Here is a 20,938-nt window from a genome sequence, read left to right on the forward strand (position 1 = left end):
GATCTGGTCGTTTCAGCATATTGATGGCCAGCCGGAGCGCGGCGTGCTCTCCACCGTTGTGCAGACGTCTTTAAACCGGTTGTACCACTCCTTAATCTGTGTGATGCCCATAGGATCGTCACCAAAAGCCGTCTGAATAATCCGAATGGTTTCCACCTGGCTGTCGCCCAGTTTCTGGCAAAATTTGATGCGGCACTGCTCCAGTCGTTCCGTCTTTTTCCTTGGAATGAAAATACGCCGAGCGCATGACACACACCTCACACAAAGGCTGCTTACTAGAAAATGATGCAATCGACAGGCGTGAAAAAGTTCACGCATGTGCACGAAGGTTCAAGGTTTGCTCATGCAAGCACACGTGATTCAAATCCATCAGGTTTTTGAAAAAAATAAAAAGGTCGGATACTTTTCTAACATACCTCGTACATGAATTTACATTGTTTTGAGAGCCATCCATGTTCACTGTTCCTATCCATCACTTATGTTGAGTTTGAGACCACAAATACTGAATGCAGACAGATTTATGTTAATTTTGAAATTGTTAGACTAATACAGTCACATTCACATGTACATTTGTCAAACGCAGAAACGAACAGACCAGTACTCTGTACTCTGTTGTTGTTGCTCCTTGCAGCACACATCTGCACCAAACTTCACAAAATTCACATAATGGTTATTTGAAACTTTTAAAAATATATAATTTTAACAATAATGATTTAATCCTTCTCATTTGAATTATGTTAACTTGTTCAATTAATTAGGGGTCTGTGATTAAATATACTTGGAATTACTGTACTTAATGGGCACAGTGAGATTTTTTTGTCCCTTTGAATTAAAGTTAAAAGTCTACAGTGCAAGCAAATCTTGACTGTACAGAGGCAAAATTACAAATATAACACAATGCTAAAATGCCCTTGCCCATATGAGCATGTAATCAATGAAAGAGTGTGTAGAAATAATGTGACCTTTTTGACCCCAGAGAATAGGTCAAGGTTAGCCATCTTTGATCTTGTCTAAGGTCTGTGTTTCAAGAATGTTCTCTGTGAATTTGAGGACCCTGGCAGTAATAGGACTGGACTTATCTTGAGCACAGACAGACAGATGGACGGACGCAAAGTCTTCGCAATACCCAGTGGCCATATTTTGGCCTTGGGTAAAAAATCATATCATTGTCCAAATACTTATGGGTCTGACTATATGGGGTGCAAGCTTCAGATGGAACACAAATGGAAATCTAAAACGTCCTGGTTAATTGCTTCACCACACGGAGCTTTGGTGGCTCCTCTACACTCGTGCTTTGATGTGCTGAATGAGCAGTAAGGCAGAGTTTATTGAACAAAAAGAGGACTGTGCAGTGGGAGGACAAAAACCAGGAGGACCAGACCACAAGGACTTGACTGATGGGACAAACAGGATGGGTGAGGGGAACCTGACCGCCAGGACAGACAGGGCAACAGGACAAGGACTGGAGCCACGGGGACCTGACCGACGGGACAGACAGGTCAGACAGGACAGGGACCAGGTGAAGCGAGCCTGCAGAGCTACTGGGACTGGAAGAACTACAGGGGAGAACAAGAGAGCAGGTCTCTCTTGCAAATGAGGCGTTTAGTCTCAAGGGACTGCCTGTATAAATAAAGGATAAATAAATAAAATTCCAAATTTAAGCCTCTGTTGACCCAGGACGTCGTGAGAGAACAGAGAATTTTCAGAAGAGGTCGGGATCAGTAGTTTATCCGGACATTCCACTGTTAAGGGAGATTTTGTAATGAAAGAAAGTGCGGACGGGTCCGTGCGTCGGGGCGCAGCCGGCGCCGCGCGCCGCCACAGGAAAAACACCTCCGTTGGAAGCCTTAAGGACAATTTTGAACATGTCCAGCTGTTAAACAATTTCCAGATACTCACTCAGCTGAAAGCCATCAAAAGCCACCTGGTTTTTACAAATGGTTATCAACACGGAGGTGTTTTTCCTGTTCCGCCGCGCGGCGCGACTGCATCCCGTCCGCACGTCTTTCATTAATAAAATCTCCTTTAACAGTGGAATGTCTGGATAAACTGCTGATCCCGACCTCTTCTAAAAGTTCTCTGTTCTCTCACGACGTCCTGGGTCAACAGAGGCTTAAATTTGGAAGCTTTCAGCTCAAAACAGGCAGACAGCGGCGGCTCAGGGCGTGTCACGATGTCCCGCTCCGTGGGCAGTCCTTTAAAGCGACAGCAACAGTCCATAATCTCTCATCAGCCGTTAAAATTTTCACAGAAAACCAGCTGAATTTCTCGAATGATGTCCACTTTGATGTGCCTCACAGTTTTGGAAAAAAGTTTGATCAAGCAAAGCGTCAGTCTCTCAGGAAGTTCTCAGACAAAGAGATTCCGACGGGAGTGGTGGACAACTCCTCACTCAAAGCCTGCCCACAGGCGAATGACGTAACCAACAGGCGTGAAAAAACTCACGCATGCGCACGAGGGTTCAAGGTTGTCTGATGTAATTGCACGTGATTCAAATCCATATAGTTTTTGAAAAAAATAAAAGGTACGTTAGTTTTATCACAGACCTTGTATGTGAACATTGTGCAACCTATTCAAAAATGCAGTGGGTCACTGCGAATCAATGCATGAGCGCATCACAGCGCAGCTCATCTGGATGATTATGACAAGATGTTAAATCTATAATAAACATAATTTTACTCATAAGAAAGAAAGAAAATGCAACTGTTTTACCAAGCCATTGCAATATAAATATCATAAATAATTACCTTCCAGAAGATTCCAATTCTGTTCTCCATGTCATGAAGCGCATGAGAAAAATTGAAGCTGTAGAAAATTCCTCTGTGATTCCAGGGGTGATTAGAGGTGGTTTCATCAGTCAAACTCTGAGAGCAAATGATTAATCCACTATGTAATAATTATTTTATATAATGCAGTGTCCAGCGGCACAAAGCGGTTCACATTGGCACGATGAACTGTGCAGAAGTGCAGGGATTAAATGCATGCTAGTGTCAAGGTGTCTTTAGTAGAAGAGTAGAAAAAGTCCAGTTAAGGTCCTGAGGCCCAGTGGGCTGGTGCTGATCTCCACAGATCATTGTGCAAAGTCAGTGACAGGCAGGGTGCCAGTCCACCACAGGTTATGTCTCCAGCCATGGAATGGTTCCCCTTCATAGCTGGGTGAGCTGAGACAGGTATCCTGAAGGGGTCACACTTGGAATTGACCCCTGGAAGCCTGAATCCTGGGCCACTGAGCTGCTGCTCGACTTCTGTCAGAAAGCACTTGATGATAAGTACAGTACTTTCAAAAGGGTTTTACCCCATATTTGCATTTTTGAGTGAGATATTCAGATACAAATTATTCTAAGAAAACCTGAAAAGCAGGAATTATTTAGGCAAGTAGTTAATAAATAATTGGGTTTATTTAAATGGCTCCCATCCACTTCAGAGTCCACACTGAATCAAAGCATGACTGTGAAAAGACTGAAGGGTCTCAACAAGTATTACCCTGTGACAATATCAGTAGAAATCCCACAAAAGACAGTGAAATGTTAAAAAAACTAGTTTAAAAAATAGTTTCTGTAGTCGTGTTCACTTGATTGTTTTTTATGCACTTCCACTATTTACTGTGTATGTCGTGAACTGTGATGAATGTGTGTGGAATGTGACACACTTTAGGGCCCCATTCACACATAGTATAAATAAGTACAAATCAGGGTGAATCACTGTGGAGCAGTTCGTATGAGCGAACCACGAAAACATTGAGCCGACGGGCAGGCTTGAATGATGCCACTGCGACAGTTTCCTGCACGCAGGAACACAGTGTGAACACAGTGCAAACCTTGAACCGTTAAGCCCGCTGAGAAACTAGATACTGTGCACGTAGTTACTGAATAGCACGGACGCACAAACTCTGGGAACTGAATTACAGCTGATTAAGGTGAACTATGTGGAGAGAAATGGACTCAGAGATCTGAATAACATCTGATCACTAAGCAGCACGGAAAGGAACGGACAAATTAACAGCAACCGGGCAGAAAACAGAATGCGTCACGGTTAAAGCAAGGTTCATGAAGGCGTGACCTTGGAATGGAATGGAAGCTCAACTCTAACAGGTTGCCTTCTAAGCCTGGAGCATCACGGTAGTAAAAACAACACAAGTTACACACCTGAGCCTGGAAGCGACAGTGGGGAAAAAACACAAAAAGTTATGTTTGTGAGCCTGGAAACTCACAGCAGAAAAGTCACGGCATAACGTGTGAGCGTGGAGGCTCCCTGCGGAGAGATAACAGCAGGTACGGAGCCCTGACGTAAAGATGCCACTCAGACAGCTCCCATGTGCAGTTTGACAGCTGGGAGTTGAGCCATGATGTCACCAGCAGCTGATGCATGAAGCAAACAGCAACGTTGCCACAGCAGCTTCGCCTCAGCTTCACCTGGAAACACAGAGACAGAGCAGGGACCCAGACAGAACCAGGGATGAACCCCAACATGCAGTCCCTTAATAACATGACAAAAAGCATAAAAAAATTACATTTCGGTAGTATAATGTTCATTTGCAATTGCTGTCATGTGGATTCTCTATGTTCTTTAGAGTGCTGCGACCCTCTGGCACGCAAGGGACTATGAGATATCTCAAGAGGGCGAATGGCAGCATTTTGTCACCACAGTGTCCGTCAATGTCTTGATAGTAGATTAGGACTTCCTGTTTTTCACTTGAACCAATTAATGTCTTTTATTTAGGGCCCACTCTCATAGAACCATTGACTTGTGTTCCGGTAGCTCAGTGAAAACAGAACACTTGGCTTTTTGACTTCTTGCTCTTAGAAGAGGACCGTAAATGACAGCCAGTATGTTCCAGCTCTTTGTGATTTGTCTTTGATGGAAGCCACTTTACTCAAATGCCTTATCCTCCTGCGGAAGTTCATTCACACACAGTGAGCTCAGCTAAGACTTTACTTGATGTTCTTTCCAGAAAGTATACAGCATGCTCTGTCCACAACCTCAGCATGTGCATGTGTGTGTGTGTGTGTGTGTGTGTGTGTGTGTGCATGTGTGTGTGTGTGTGCATGTGTGTGTGTGTGTGTGTGTGTGTGTGTGTGTGTGTGTGTGTGTGTGCATGTGTGTGTGTGTGTGTGTGTGTGTGTGTGTGTGTGTGTGTGCGTGTGTGTGTGTGTGTGTGTGTGTGCATGTGTGTGCGTGTTGTGGAAAAGTGTTGTTCTTTTATGTTGATAGGATTCTTGTGTTTGCCTCTCTCTCTCGTGGTAAGAGGTTAAAGCAGCATGTAATTGTCATTGTCTTTCTTGGTACTGAGCTGAAAGGTCAAAGTAAAAGGTTTTTGTGTCAAATGGGAACAGGGGCATTTTATTCTGGCCTGGTTAAGTCTACAGATCATCAATAATGTTGAATATGTATTTATTTGTGCCTTTTTGTGCCCATCTTATCTCACCCCTTTATCAGGGTCCTCCTGGACGAGCAGGCTTTCCGGTAACTTTTGTCTTTGTGTCTCTGTAGATTTGCACGTACAGTGATCATGCTGACCTCTCTGACCTGCTCTACTGAGTTTTTTCTTTTTTATGTCTTTTGAAAGTCTTCATTGAGAACATAAGTTAGTCATTAATTAAAATCAGTTTGAAAACCTTTAGCCTGCAATAGACTGTGAAGGGTTTTGGGGTTCTGGTTGATGGTGGACATGGCCGCCCTCTGCACACTGCCACGAAAACAATGCCACCTGATTTGGTGAAATTTGCTGTAGTATGGAATTTAAGTAAGCCATATAAAATCCTGATTTGAGGACACCTTTCAGCTGAGAAAGGACAGAGGTGTCAGTGGGATTGTTGCAAACTAACACCGCATGCTTTCACCATGTTTTTGGACTTACACTCGGGGTCTGATGATATCCAAAATAAATGACGACATTCTTCTTTCTCTAACATTTCTTCTCATTCAACAAACTAATGCAGCGTCTGTCATGGCAGCAAGTGGTCATCTTTGTTGAGCCAAATCATGATGAAACAATGACTTCATCAGCAAAAAGCAAAGTCATTTTTCAGTCAAAGCAGATATTCTCTGGTTCCAGCTTCTCAAATGTGAGGATATGGTGACTTTCTCTGAATATTTTAGAGCTTTGGACACTTGAAGGCATTGTCTCAGACTCTGAGACATTGTATTAGACATTTTGTGGACTCAACACTTCAGTCACATAAATTGAAAACTGAAAGATATTGAAGTAATGAGTAGTTGCAGCTGTAGACTTGTTTTCTCACACAGTTCATACAAACTCATGTTGTCAGTCAGGGCCGTGTTTCACATACATAGACTGCACAAAAAGACAAACAAATATCACAAATAACTAATGAGTACCTCAGCGTTGTCACAACAGTAGGTGAGGGTCTCTAATGATGAATGATGAAAGAACTAATAATAATAATAATAATAATAACACAATGCTAAAATAACCCTCAGCCATATGAGCATCATCTTCTTTTTTATTTTGCAGTTGTTAATTGGTATCCAAGTGCAATATATATATATATATATATATATATGTGTGTGTGTGTGTGTGTGTGTGTGTGTGTGTGTGTGTGTGTGTAGCAGCTGCACTCTGCATTGTGTTGTTATGACTCCACCCATTTGCTCCCCTCGGGATGCGAACTCACAATCTCCAGCATGGGAGTCGGACTGTCTAACCAGAAGTCTAAAACCCAGGGCTCTGGCCTTTTGACCAGAGAATCCTTTTGAGCTGTTGGGAGTGAGGTTTACTAACTACATCTGCACAGCGACGCCTGCTGGTCTCCATTACACACACACACACACACACACATATATATATATATATATATACGTGGGCTGTCAATAAAGTAACGGTCCTTTTTATTTTTTTCAAAAACTATATGGATTTCATTCATATGTTTTTACGTCAGACATGCTTGAACCCTCGTGCGCATGCGTGAGTTTTTCCACGCCTGTCGGTGACGTCATTCGCCTGTGAGCACTCCTTGTGGGAGGAGTCGTCCAGCCCCTCGTCGGAATTCAATTTAATGAAAGACGTGCAGACGGGTCCGCGCGTCGGGACGCAGCCGCCGCGACGCTTCGCCAAAGGAAAAACACCTCTGTTGAAAGCCTTAAGGACAAGTTGGAACATGTCCTGCCTGTTAAACAATTTCTCATATATTCACTCCACTGAAAGCCATCAAAAGCCGCCTGGATTTTACAAATGGTTATCAACACGGAGGTGTTTTTCCTGTGCCGCCGCACCGCGTCGGCTGCGTCCCGACGCGCGGACCCGTCTGCACGTCTTTCATTAAAAAAATCTCCTTTAACAGTGGAATATCCGGATAAAATGCTGAAACCGACTTCTTCTGAAACTTCTCTGTTCTCTCACGACGTCCTGGATCAATAGAGCCTGAAATGTGGAGGTTTTCAGCTTGAACAGGCTGACGACGGTGGCTGAGAGCGCTGCGCGACGTCTCGCACCGTGGGAAGTCCTTAAAGCGACAGAATCACCTCAAAATCTCTCATCAGCCGTTAAAATTTTCACTGAAAACCAGCTTAATTTTTCGAACCGTGTCCACTTCGATGTGTCTCACAGGTTTAGAAAAAATTTTGATCAAACAACGCGCCAGTCTCTCAGCAACTTCTCAGACAAAGGAATTCCGACGAGGGGCTGGACGACTCCTCCCACAAGGAGTGCTCACAGGCGAATGACGTCACCGACAGGCGTGGAAAAACTCACGCATGCGCACGAGGGTTCAAGCATGTCTGACGTAAAAACATATGAATGAAATCCATATAGTTTTTGAAAAAAATAAAAAGGACCGTTACTTTATTGACAGCCCTCGTATATATATATATATATACATTTATATTTATTTTGTCTTACATACAATTTGTACATGTTTAATAAAGCCCCTTGATCAACTGGTCTAGCAGCTAGCTAGACCAGGCTGTGACATCATCATGCTACTGTCCACAGAATGTCATGTATATCACTTCAGAGGTGTTATCAGTTTCCAAAAGCAGCGGTTTCAGTTTTAGAAGTGTTTATTTCTCGCAAGCTTTTACAAAATAAATGACAGAGGTTATTTTTACATACAAACAAAACAGAGTATGTGATGCCACAGTGCCGCTCTACTCTGATTGGCTGTCAGGCCTGCCCCCCAAAAAACAACTGGAACAGAATTAATCAGATTGTGACATTTTAACCTCTTAAAATGCCTCTTCAAATAAGTCAGAGTTCGCCATCTTTGAACATATCCAAGGTTTGTGTCCCAAGAATGTTCCCTGTGACTCTGGCAGTAATGGGACTGGACTTATGCTTAGCACAGACAGACATAGAGAAAGACAGACGGACGGACGAACAGATGCAGTCTTCGCAGTACCCGGTGGCCATATTTGATAGCTCTGGGTAATAACATAAAATAAAATCTCAGTTTACCTGAAAAGCGGAATTAAATATTTTATATATTTAATGTCAGAACCATTTTTTGTCTTTTCTTGTTCCACTTATAGTTTTAAAGCCTGTACAAGATAGGCATCAGATTCAGAGAGCGTTTGGAACATCGAATGTGATGTGTGATTATAACTCCCAACAAAGAGGTTTGTCATCACCAGCATTTGTTTGTTAGCACGATGGAAAAATATAATAAATAGACTTTAAGAAAATTTGGCAAAAGGTCTTAAAATATACAATTTTTAAATTTGGCATAGAACTGAATCAATGAGCAGATGCTGAATGTTCATGATCCCATGATTGTGTATCTATGGACATATTTTGGTCCAGATCTGGGAGGAAAAAATATATTTTCAGATAGGTTTGGTTCACTACAGTAATATAAGGAATGGAATTTGGTTTGGGGCTTAAATTAAATTAATTATTGGGCCCTGGCAGATGCACCTTCTTTATTATTATTATTATTAAAGAAGAAACAGAATTTCTTGGCCTGCATTAAATGGTAAATTGACTGCATTTATATAGCACTTTTCTCAAACGCTCAAAGTGCTTTACAAATAGTGCCTCACATTGACCCCGATATGAAGGTGCTGCCATACAAGGCACTCACTACACACCGGGAGCAATAGGGGATTAAAGACCTTGCCCAAGGGCCCTTAGTGATTTTCCAGTCAGGTTGTGATTTGAACCCAGGATCTTCTGGTCTCAAGCCCAACGCCTTAACCACTAGACCATCACCTCCCTGTGCACATGTAAAGTGAGATCAAATGTAACATTTACAAAAGTAAATTAAATCTCTGATTACAAAAATCAATCACAAATGAACAAAATGTTGGTTTATATATAATAATCAATTAACAAACATAAGGTCTCTTTTTCAGTTACAGCTGTTCTCAGAGTTTTTCTTCCAACAGAATAATTCTGAGATTTATTTTATATTTAATTTCTGTCCATTTTTGTCTCACTCCTCCATTAGGGTGTCTAATAACATTTTAGGCAACGTGTCCAAAAAGCATTATTTATTTATTTATTTATTTATTTATCTTGCTTTATCTCAGCAGTTTCAGCATTTTAGGTGGAAAAACAAGAAATGCTCTGTGGTTGATTTGTTTCTATGACAACAATAAATTGCTAATGATTAGCTTATAATGTATGGCAATAAAAAGCACTCACCCTCAGTAAGAGCTAAGTGTCTATAAAATCTGCTATCACAGATCAGGGTTTTTTGTATTGATTGTGATGTATTTTCTGAAAAAATGTTGGGTGCAGTGATTATTTTCTAGAGAAATTATAAGTATTGCTTATTTATTAGCATTTAGCAGTTGCAAATCTATAACTTTAATAATTTACTGCACAACAGTGGGATACAATATCTGTCCTTTTTGCCTGCATAGGTTTTGCTTTCTCTATTCTGTACCATAAATCATATTTATTGCACAGCAGGACACAGCATGCCAAACACCAGGGCAGAGGGAGAGAGAGATTTTGCAGGGTTATTGATTTTCCACCATCTGATCATGTGTTGTGAGGAGTGTCTGCAGTCCATACAACACACCTGACACATGGTTTGGTGAAACAAGTCCCAGGCTGGGACAGGCATTACATTGGCTTGTTTCACTGGAGGTTTGCCGCAGGTGACAGTTATGAAGCTGAAAAGATGGCAGGACTTAATACTGTTGTGCTGAGGACTGTCTCACTACAGATGGTGTAGAATGAGTCGTAGTTGGAGTGCTGTGAAGCAGACGGCATTGATTCTACTACACAGAGAGTTATACTGTGAGAGGTACAGAGAAAATCAAACCTATACGTTCTCACTCATGTTGGACATGTAAGAAGCATAGGATATGTTAAAAAAAGAAATAATTGAGATGTGTGTCTCTGTTTGGTCAAAGGCCAAATTGGGCCCACTTCAGCCTGTGATGTGGATGCAGCCACAGTGAGGATTTGTGATTGATGACTGTTGTCAGACGCGGGAAATGAAATCAGTCTGTGACTGATGGTGGAAGGATGTGGTTTTTGAAAAGTGGACCTGTAAGAATTTTAAATCACAGTGCAGTATTTTTCTTGGGCTGTGTATTTTTTTTAATTCACAATGTGACAATATCTGTCTTTATAATAAAGTGTTGGACTCCACATTTGTGCTGGATGATCAGAAACATGTTGGCTGCTTCTCCTCTTACACGTGCATCATCTTCATCATGTCATTCTCCACAGGCTCACCACAGCGTGATGTGTTCCTATAACTCATTCTAACCTCTACACCAACTGCAACCCAAGACTGAGTAATCATTTAGAATTAATAAAATCTAACAGGAGCTGTCCACATACCTCACTTTATCAGCACCGCTGCACCAACAACTCTGGCCTTGTGGGCCACACACTCCGTGCTTTTGATGATGAGCGGGGGCTGCTGTGTGTGTGTGTGTGTGTGTGTGTGTGTGTGTGTGTGTGTGTGTGTGTGTGTGTGTGTGTGTGTGTGTGTGTGTGTGTGTGTGTGTCTGTTAGCTGTGTGTGCGTGTGTGTGTGTATGTGTATGTGCATGCGGTGCGTGCGTGCGTGTGTGTGCACATGCGTGTATAAATGTGTGAGTGTACTGGATGCATGAGTCGAGCACAGTGTGTTATGTGCACTGTGGAGGAGAGCAAATACGGTGGGAGGAGGAGTGTTTCAGCATCATCAGGTTTCTGTCTGAATTTCATGCATCAGATGAACTGTTCAAGGTTTAACACAAGTGTCAGTGTATCTCATGGTTATAAAATGGGCTTTGTTGAAGGTTGTAATTTGTGGTTCCAACAAATATCCACGTTAGCAGATTGAAGTACTTTGTGAAGCCACAGCTGTGGCTTACATCTATTTTTGGCACTACCTTGGTTCTTCTCAGGACCTTGGACAGAGATTCAGCCTGTTTAGTTAAAGTTATTTTAATTTTTGTGGTCATCTAATTCTGCCTCATTTTTTCCCCTTTTATCTCTTTGATTGGGATTCTGACCTGATAACATCACAAAGAGTTGATGGGCAAAGACACTTGAGACAACAGCCCTCTGTTGGTTGTGAGGGATCATACTGGCTGGTGGAGGTTTTCACACCTGACTGTTTTTAACAACAGTCACACTGTGACAGGCCCAGCACCAGAAAAAAATATTAAGGGGGCGATGAGTTTATCACAGGGGGCGGGGCGGGGCGGGGTCACCCCCCCCCACCCCCAAAAAAAGTGCGCACCGGATTGTACGTGCCTCTGAGCGTGCCTAATGAATTGGGTGTGCTCCTGGAAAGCTCGTGTATTTAGGCTACACCGTTGTAAGAGACTGACTGAGAGTAAAGAGTGATGACCGTATTTTTTTAATTATTAATTGAACATATAGACCCTCGGTCAAGTGATCTCCTGCATACCACAAAACCAAACCAACAACTGATCTGAGAAGCGACATGAGACAGTAGATTAACCCCACATACAGCCCTCCATCACAAGCGCACACACAGCGCAATTGGGCATGACAGTCACACAGCGGGTCAAAGATAAACCTTTCATGTAGATATATTTACAACAATACATAACTTTAATATCTGTCATTGCGGGCGACTGGCCGTGAACGGAGGGACTAAGAAAATGCATACCGCAGGACAACAGCATGTTATTTGCATTATTATCACTTTTTACTGAGATACACAACACGTAACGCGTACATAAAAAGCTGGCTCTCTTAACTTTTGTTGTGTCGGCTCTCAGCTAGCTGGCGCACGCTGCTCTCCAATTTAGCCAGTGCGTCCTCATCAAGCTGGCTGCTTTAGCTGCTGTTCATTGTCATACTATCCATGAGAAAATCATCCGGAATATCCATATTGGGACCAAAACACACTTCTCGCATTTTCATCTTTTCCTCTGCGGACAGTTTCCTTTTTTTCCCCCCTCTGCGGACAGTTCTTGGGCTGTGCGCGCGCTATGACGTCATGTGTTTATGCATAGCGGACGAGTATAGCCAGATACCGTCGACGTAAATCTACGGTACCGGCCCAGCCACGCCCCGGTAAAGTGATAATAATATTGAATAACTAATATTTTGCTATATTTTCCAGTATTTATTTTTCTTTCTTTTTTCTTTTATTTTTTGATAACTCTCACATCCGAGGGCGGGATTGATGATGTGAGGGGGCGCCGCCCCCAAACGCCCCCTCGTGGTGCCGGCTCCGCACTGTGAGATTGGTGTTCTTGATTTGTAGGATGCTTAACGTTTGTCCCAAGCAGTGGTGGGCACAGCTAACCAAAAAGTTAGCTTCAGTAACTGCTAATCTGCTAACTGAAAAGTTAACTTTATAATGCTACACTGATAACCACTAAAACATTTAGCGGAAGCTAAGCTAACCGCTAACTTATGTCAGAAACTGACAAGCCAAGTTTTGAGTTTAAGCACTTCTGATGCTTCTGAGTTAAATCAAAGGCGATCACAAGCCCAATATAAACAACGAGCCAGAGCTTCTGTCGTTGTGTGCTCCGCCCACTGCTGTAAGGAAGAGTCACTTACTTTCAGCACAGAACAGCACAGACGTGTGGCAGAAGACATCAAAAGCAAGACAGTTTTGACTTATGGTTTGATTTATAAACAGGCAGATGGCAGTGTTCTTTGCATTTTGACTCAGTATTCTCACTGAATTGCGCCATTTACTATGGTTATCTTTAGCTACGTCTTGTGCATAAAATTCCCAGCAGGCAAAAATGATAAAGAAATTCAAGAAAAAAGCAATGGTTGGCAATGGGGGATCACTACGAAAACAGAACACCATGTACTGACACTGAGGGACACAAGAGAAGTTTTTAAGCACAAGGCATAATCATGGAAAATACCAAACTAGTGGGTGCTAAAGTAGAAGTAAAGAAAGTGAAAACAGACAAGGGAAGGCACTATCAAATCAAATCAGAAGTGAGCATGGAAACTGGGCCATGCCAGTAAGGATAGAGGGCAGGGCAAGTCAACAGCTTCAAGAGCATCTGGTAAATGCAGATGGAAACCAGTTTACCCGGTATACTGGTGTGTACAGGATGGTGGACTGAGATGAGCTGTAGTCACAATGTGGAGCTTGAAAACAAGGAATAGAAACAAGCTAGGACCACTACAGCACAGCATCTTACAGTCAGGTTCATAAGTACAGTGCATCTAGAAAATATTTACAGTGCTTCACTTTTTCCACATTTTGTTATTTTACAGCCTTATTCCAAATTGGATGAAATTACAATACCCCAAAAATGACAAACTGGAAAAAAGGGGTTTTTTGGTGGGGGGGGGGGGGGGTTGTTTTTTGTTTTATTTTTACAAATTTTGATATGTAGAAACTAAGAAATCATCTGTACTAAGTATTGACGGCCTTGCCATGAAGGTCAAAATTGAGCTCAGGTGCATTCTGTTTCCACGGATCATCCTTTATGCCTCGTTTACACATAATGACGACAAGTCACGAATGCCACGAAGTACACATTCTTGGCCGCTGATCACAAATGTGATTATTCGGGGCAGAGGCGTCAGGTGTCCTCAGGAACTGCTGCAACCTGTTACCACACGTTACGATTAATGGCACGTGTTGCTGGAGAATTATCAGGAACCATTATGCACGGTCAATAATAATGTTCCGTGTTCTTGCACGCTGTTGTGCGTAACAGTGCATTGTTAAATTCTGTTACACTGTGAACGAGGTGAATTGTCTCCACACACACACCCATATTCATCCAACCATTGCTAACAATTCAGATTGCTCCAGTTTTTCAGAAGAACTTTGTGACTGCATGCATAGTTGGGCTCTGTGCCACGGAGTGGCGTAGAGAGGAGGAAGAGGAGATGGACAGAGCCAGATGTGTGGCTTTATGCGGCTCTCGTCTCGCGCGTTTTCCCAAACATCAGGCACATGCAGCAGGTGGAACACCTGCAGGAGCGCGCTGAAGAGCACTGAAATTTGACTTTTAGGTGACTTGGTGTCAGCAATCAAACTGAATGCGGTGCAGCAGGATTTAATTGTACGCGCGCTTCTTCCTCCGCCAGACTGGAGGAGGTGCAGAGATGTCTGGCTGCACATCAGTCTCCTCTCGCTCCTCTGGTTCCTCTGGCTCAGACTCGTTCTCCCGCTCATCGGTTTCAACAGCAGAAGCGTCCTGAGGAGCTTCAGCAGGAGCTGTGGAACGACACTTGGCTGACTTCGTGTCACTGTTCCTCTTTGGCATACTGCATCAAACTGAATGCTGTGGAGCCGAGTTTAATTGTGTGCACGTGACAGAAAACTGACCTGTCGTGGCGCGCAGTGAAATGTGACGCCGCGTTACAAGTCGTGTCAAAACTTGACAGTTTCCATGTCACTTCGTAATAACGCGTGACAGTTTGGGCTCCAAGAACCATCACAGGAACCACTACGAACATTGTCACGTTCTATTAAGGATCACTAGTCATCAAGATGGATCAACACGCTCAGTTGCGACCTCCACGATGTGAGACGAAATGAGGGTGGTGTGTGACATTTGTGGAAGATTTTTTTGACAAGAATATCACGCACCAACACGCACTATTAAGAAACCTATTCAGATGCGTTAAGTCACGTTAAGAATGTCAGGAATGTGTCACGAATGACAGAAAAATGACATTCATAACGCATCTTGCTTATGTGTAAATGCACCATTAGATGTTTCTGCAGCTTAATTGGAGTCCACCTGGAGTAAATTCAGTTGATTAGACGTGATTTGGAAAGGCACACACCTGTCTACATATAAGGTCCCACAGTTGACAGTCAGAGCACAAACCAACCGTGAATTCAAAGGAATTATGTGTAGACCTTCGAGACGGGGTTATCTAGAAGCACAAATCAGGGGAAGGGTACAGAAACATTACTGCTACTTTTAAGATTCCAGTGAGTGAAGCTGCCTCCATCATGTGAAAATTGGAGAAGTTTGGATTCACAAAGGCTCTTCTTAGAACTGGTCGCCGGTCTACATTGAACAATTGAGGGAGAAGGGCCTTAGTCAGGAAGGTGAGCAAGAACCTGATAGTCACTCTGTCAGAGCACCAGCATTCCTCTGTGGAGAGAGGAGAACCGTCCAGAAGGACAACTATCTGACAATATCTAACTTTCTGACGCTTGATTCTGTTTTTTTCTCTCTGTGTGAGGGTTGGCTCCATCCAGAAGTGGGAGTGGGTGTCTTCTTCTCCAAGTCTTCAGTCCTGTACACCAGCATGGTCTCCTAGAATTTCCTTTATATTTGTATTGTCAATTGTGTCTGTAGCATGGCCTAAGCAGAGGGTCACCCCTTTGAGTCTGGTCTGCTTGAGGTTTCTTCCTCAAATCATCAGATGGAGTTTCCACTGTCACCTGTGTGCTTGCTCTAAGGGTTGGTAAGATTAGACCTTACTTTTGTGAAGCGCCTTAAGGCAACTTTGTTGTTATTTGGCTCTGTATAAATGAAATAAATTGACATTGAATTGAATTGAAAACCTGCTCCAGAGCGCTCTTGACCTCAGACAGGGGCAAAGGTTTATCTTTCAGGAGGACATTGACCCTCAGCACACAGTCAAGATACCGAAGGAATGGCTTCAGGACCACTCTGTGAATGTCCTTGAGTGGTCTAGCCAGAGCACAGACCTAAATCCAATTGAACATCCCTGGAGAGAGCTCCATATCTGACCTGATGGAGCTTGAGAGGTGCTGCAAAGAGAGATGGGCAAAACTGTCCAAAGATAGGTGCACCAAGCTTGTGGCATCATATTCAAGAAGACTTGAGGCTGTAGTTGCTGTTAAAGATGCATCAACAAAGTATTGAGCAAAGGGTGTGAATTTTATGTACATGTGCAATGTGTTAGTTTTCTATTTTTAATACTTAACACTTAACACTTTTTTCATGTCATTATGTGATGTTGCGAGTAGAATTTCGAGGGAAATGAATTTACTCCATTTGGAATCAGGCTTTAACATAACAAAATGTTTATTTATTTCTTTTGACTCTCCCTGGACATGCCACCAGTCTGATGCAAGTTACTTTCCTAGCTGAGGCTGGGAAAGTAACTGAGGCATTTACAGCTGGGTGGACTGAGACAACATGAAGTGTCTTGTCCAAGGATGCAACAGGTAGTATGAGCAGGATTTCAGCTCTGCTGTACAGTATTGCGCAGAGCATTTTTAGAAGCCATATGTAACTGGACAAAGTTGCAAGCATAAGCATTACTTGTTTGTACAAATCATCTCTTTTTTTATAGCCATTTTTCTTTAGAAAAGTCACGTGTCAGATACATGAACATTTCCATGTCACTGAATATGCCTTTCAACTCCATTTGCTTCAATCATGAAAAAATAAATCATTATGTTAATTATGATACTGTATGGTAAAAATATGTGTGACGTAGGCATTTTGGTAGTGTGGAGAGGCAAAACTATAAACATGATGCCACTATCTCAGTGTTTATGGACCTGGTTTTAAATCACACTAAACGGTCACATCGTGCCCTCCAACAAACCGCTTTAGAGTCACATAGCATTATGGGAGGAGCGTTTAATCTTGACTCAGTTTGCTTCTTTGTCCCAGACATGTCCAGTTAATATAAGAAAAAAGAGAAAAAGGCTTTGCTTGGACAAGATGAAGTTTAAAAGAAGCTTTTTGTGTCACAACGCTGTCCGTTTGTCTCCTTTCAGCTCCAGGCATGGCATGTTCACGCTCCACTACAATCTCAAATGAAAATGGTGTGTTCTCACAGGTAACATTGTTAATATGTCACATCCCCAGTTTCAGAGGACTTCAGTTCCTCTCTTCTGCAAAGACCTCTAGTCAGCGCCCACAGTGCATCTTCACTGTCACCTCATACTGCTTATACCTGTTTAAGAGGTTAACATACTAATCTCACAGCGTCTGACTGGTATTGTACCCACACTGTGTTTCTCCTATGAGAACATGCCAAATTCATCTTCTGCCACCACTAACCATCAAACACATATGATGAGATTACTTTAATGGATTCCATGACATTTTGACTGTTTGATGATTCTGGTGACTATCACAACATGTGTATAACCTGACAGCTGAATATACCGTTGTGGTTAGAGGTTTGCATGTACTGATCATCAATTACGGTGCATCTGGAAAGTATTCACAGTGCTTCACTTTTTCCACATTTTATGTTACAGCTTTAAACCAAAATGGATGAAATTCATTTTTGCCCTCAGAATTCTACTCACAAGACTCCATAATGACAATATGGAAAAAGTTTTTTTTTTTTGCAAATTTATCAAAAATGATAAAAACTAAGAAATCCCATGTACGTAAGTATTCACAGCCTTTGTCATGAAGCTCAAAATTGAGCTCAGATGCATCCTATTTCCACTGATCATCCTTGAGATGTTTCTACAGTCCACCTGGGGTAAATTCAGTTGACTGAACATGATTTGGAAAGGCACACACCTGTCTACATATAAGGTCCCACAGTTGACAGTGCATGTCAGAGCACCAACCAAGCATGAAGTCAAAGGAAGAGGTCTGTAGACCTCAGAGACAGGATTGTCTCGAGGCACAAATCTGTGGAAGTGTACCAAAAGATTTCTGCTGCTCCGAAGGATCCATTGAGCACAGTGGCCTCCATCATCCGTAAATGGAAGAAGTTCAGATGCACCAGGACCCATCCTAGAGCTGGCCACCCCGTCTAAAGGAGAAGGGCCTTAGTCAGGGAGGTGACCAAGAAGCCGATGTTTCACCTCTTTTCTAGAGCTCCAGAATTCTCTCTGGAGAGAGGAGAACCTTGCAGAAGAACAAACATCTCTGCAGTAAGCCACTCCTTAACAAAAGGCTCATTGCAGCCTGCTGGAGTTTGCCAATATGGGTAACTGAGGGCTCTCAGATCAAACAATCTCTCAACAAAATTCTCTGGTCTGAATTGAGACCACGATCCGACCTCTTTGGCGTGAATGCCAGGCCATCATTTTGGAGGAAACCAGGCACCACCCTACAGTGAAACATGGTGGTTGCAGCAATCATGCTGTGGAGAGCTGGAAAAAGTGAAGCGCTGTGAATACTTTCTTGATGCACCGTCACATACAGGCTCAATTAACATTCAGAGACCCCCACCTAAATAGTTGGTTAAATGTCCCTTACCATGCTAGACCTCGACCAGACACTTTGGGAAGCCATCAACAAGCTTCTGGGATATTCTGGCTGAACATTTGACCACTCTTCTTGGAAGAATTGGCAGCGTTCATTTAAACTAGTTGGCTTTCCTGGCATGGACCTGGCTTTTTGAGCGTAGTCCACAAATTTTCAATAGGGTGAGATTGAGGGTTTGAGAAGGCATTCCAAAAACTTAATGTTAGCCTGCTTTATTCAAACCCACAACCAGTTTTGATGTTTGTTTGGGATCATTTCCTATTGGAACATCCACTTGAGGCCAAGTTTTCAACCATCCAAGCTGTTGAACTGAGGTGACATTGAAAAATTTGGAGGTACAACTCCTGTCATAATATCATTCACTTTGTGCATTGCACCAGTACCACTGGTAGCAAAACAGCCACAGAGCATGATCAACCATACTTGACGGTGCCGTGTTCTTAGGTTTGAAACAGTCCTTCCGCTGTGGCAAAGAACAATTAAAGAAATTGTTTAAAAAGCCCAGAATTACCATGACAGTCATGCCCATGATGAGTGTATGTGAACCTCCAACCACAACTGTACAGTTTTAACATTTTCTGACAAATATGACACCCATAATGTTTCATGATGAATTCTGATGGGCCACCAGTCTATGAAGAGGGATATAACTGGGTGTCTGTTGCGAGATCTGTACAAAAATTAAATGCTATTTTAGAGATGTCTACAAAAAGACAATTGGAAAATTACAGTCTTTCCATTGTGTGATGAAATGTGACTGCTGGTTTGTCTCCTCCTCGCGATAACTGTCATTCCAAGTGAGGCTCCTCAAAGGAACAGTAATTCCAAAAGTCATGTTGATGGAAGTCAGAATGTCAGGGTATCTTAAAACATTTCACTCATTTCTAACCTCATTATTGACCCCTGTTCCTTTTACATTTGCATTGATCACTAGGGTGACAAAGGAAGTTTGGGGATTCCTGGAAGAAGGGTAAGTGGCACAGCCTTCTGGCAAACCAAACATGATAACAGGCTTGGTACTCAGAAATGGCTGGACTCAAACAGGTAGCTCTGTATGTAAAAACGGTTTACTGCGACAGCAAACGGGGTCCAGTACACAAGAAGGCAGTCCAACAAGAGCAAAGTACAACTAAGGCTAGACATAGGCATGGTCAGATAAACAGGCAGGTGGTCAAACACACGCAGAGGCTAGCAGGAAGAGGAAACAGTAGGAACAGAGCTGGAAAGACGGCACAAGGCACATCAATCTGGCAAGGGAACAGAGCAAACAGTGAACCTTAAATACACCCAGGTGATGAGCTGTAAATTAGGAACAGGTGTGCATGGAAAGCACCAGAATAAGGGTGTGGCCAGAGAGTGTGAAATGCCCACCACCAAGAACCAGGAGACAGACAAGAGAGATAGGGACAGACATATCCGAGCAGGAAAAAACCCAGCAAGAGAATAAACATACAAGAAAACAAATGAACAGAAAAAGTAACAAAACAGACCAAAAAATAAAGCAAACAATTCTCACATTCTGCCACATGACTCATCCAGTGTCTCAATGGAAAATGCAGCACTACGGTTCATTTATTCATAACATCGTACCTGTAGCTAGCACCTGAGAGAACTGATTCATTTATTCATAGCATTGCACCTGTAGCTAATACATGAGAGAATGATAATTTATTTATTCATAACATACCTGTAGCTAACATGACAATTTATTTATTCATAACATCATACCTGTAGCTAACACATGAAAGGATAATCAGCCATGATTCTCCCATTACCATTCTGATAACCCATTAATTAGAAAGCACTGACAGCAAATCTTACTGTTAACAAACTAAACGCTGTACACTGGGATAAATATACATGTTGCACAGTGACCCTGAAGGGCCTTTTTAAAATAATGAAACTAATGCAGGTTTTTATAAGATGATTTAGTGTCCACAGGCTCAAATTTAAATTGAAAAGAGCTTAGAAAGTGGACTGTGGTGACACTGAGGGATGACAAGGAGGCATTTGACCTCAGAATCCAAGAGCAGGTGATTCAACATCTCTGAGCTAGTAGCCCCGGCCCACTTGCAGAGGATTCATAGACCTAGGATCCTCCAAACATACACATTGTCTGACCACAGTCATGACAAATTTTAACTCAGTCCTGAAAGATGCCTCTGCTGTACTGTTTTAGTGAGTCGAGTAGCTTGGGAAGCTGTATAATGCTGACTTTCCTGACAGGGTGTTAGACATCTCCTCTTATAAGGTTTTTGTGGCTGAAAGCTCCAGGGATCTGTGGTATCAGGACTGAACGTCTTCAGGCTGGTGGAGATGCTGTTATCCTGACTTTTCAAAGAATCATTGTTTCCATTTGGGCGGCAAGTATCATCCCAACAGACTGGGATAAAGGA

At 42.5% G+C, this 20,938-nt stretch overlaps 1 protein-coding gene across 1 annotated transcript in view; it reads left to right on the top strand.

The window, feature by feature from the left end:
- The window catches only part of LOC117522995 (collagen alpha-1(XIII) chain-like), a 407,773-nt gene that overhangs the window by 227,078 nt on the left and 159,757 nt on the right, over positions 1-20,938 (top strand). The window contains exons 4-5 of the mRNA XM_034184413.1: positions 5,437-5,463; positions 19,477-19,512. Coding sequence (XP_034040304.1) covers positions 5,437-5,463; positions 19,477-19,512 — 63 coding nt within the window. The remainder of the gene's footprint in view (positions 1-5,436; positions 5,464-19,476; positions 19,513-20,938) is intronic.

This window comes from Thalassophryne amazonica, chromosome 13 (genome assembly GCF_902500255.1).
Source record: "Thalassophryne amazonica chromosome 13, fThaAma1.1, whole genome shotgun sequence".
NCBI classification, from domain to species: Eukaryota; Metazoa; Chordata; class Actinopteri; order Batrachoidiformes; family Batrachoididae; genus Thalassophryne; species Thalassophryne amazonica.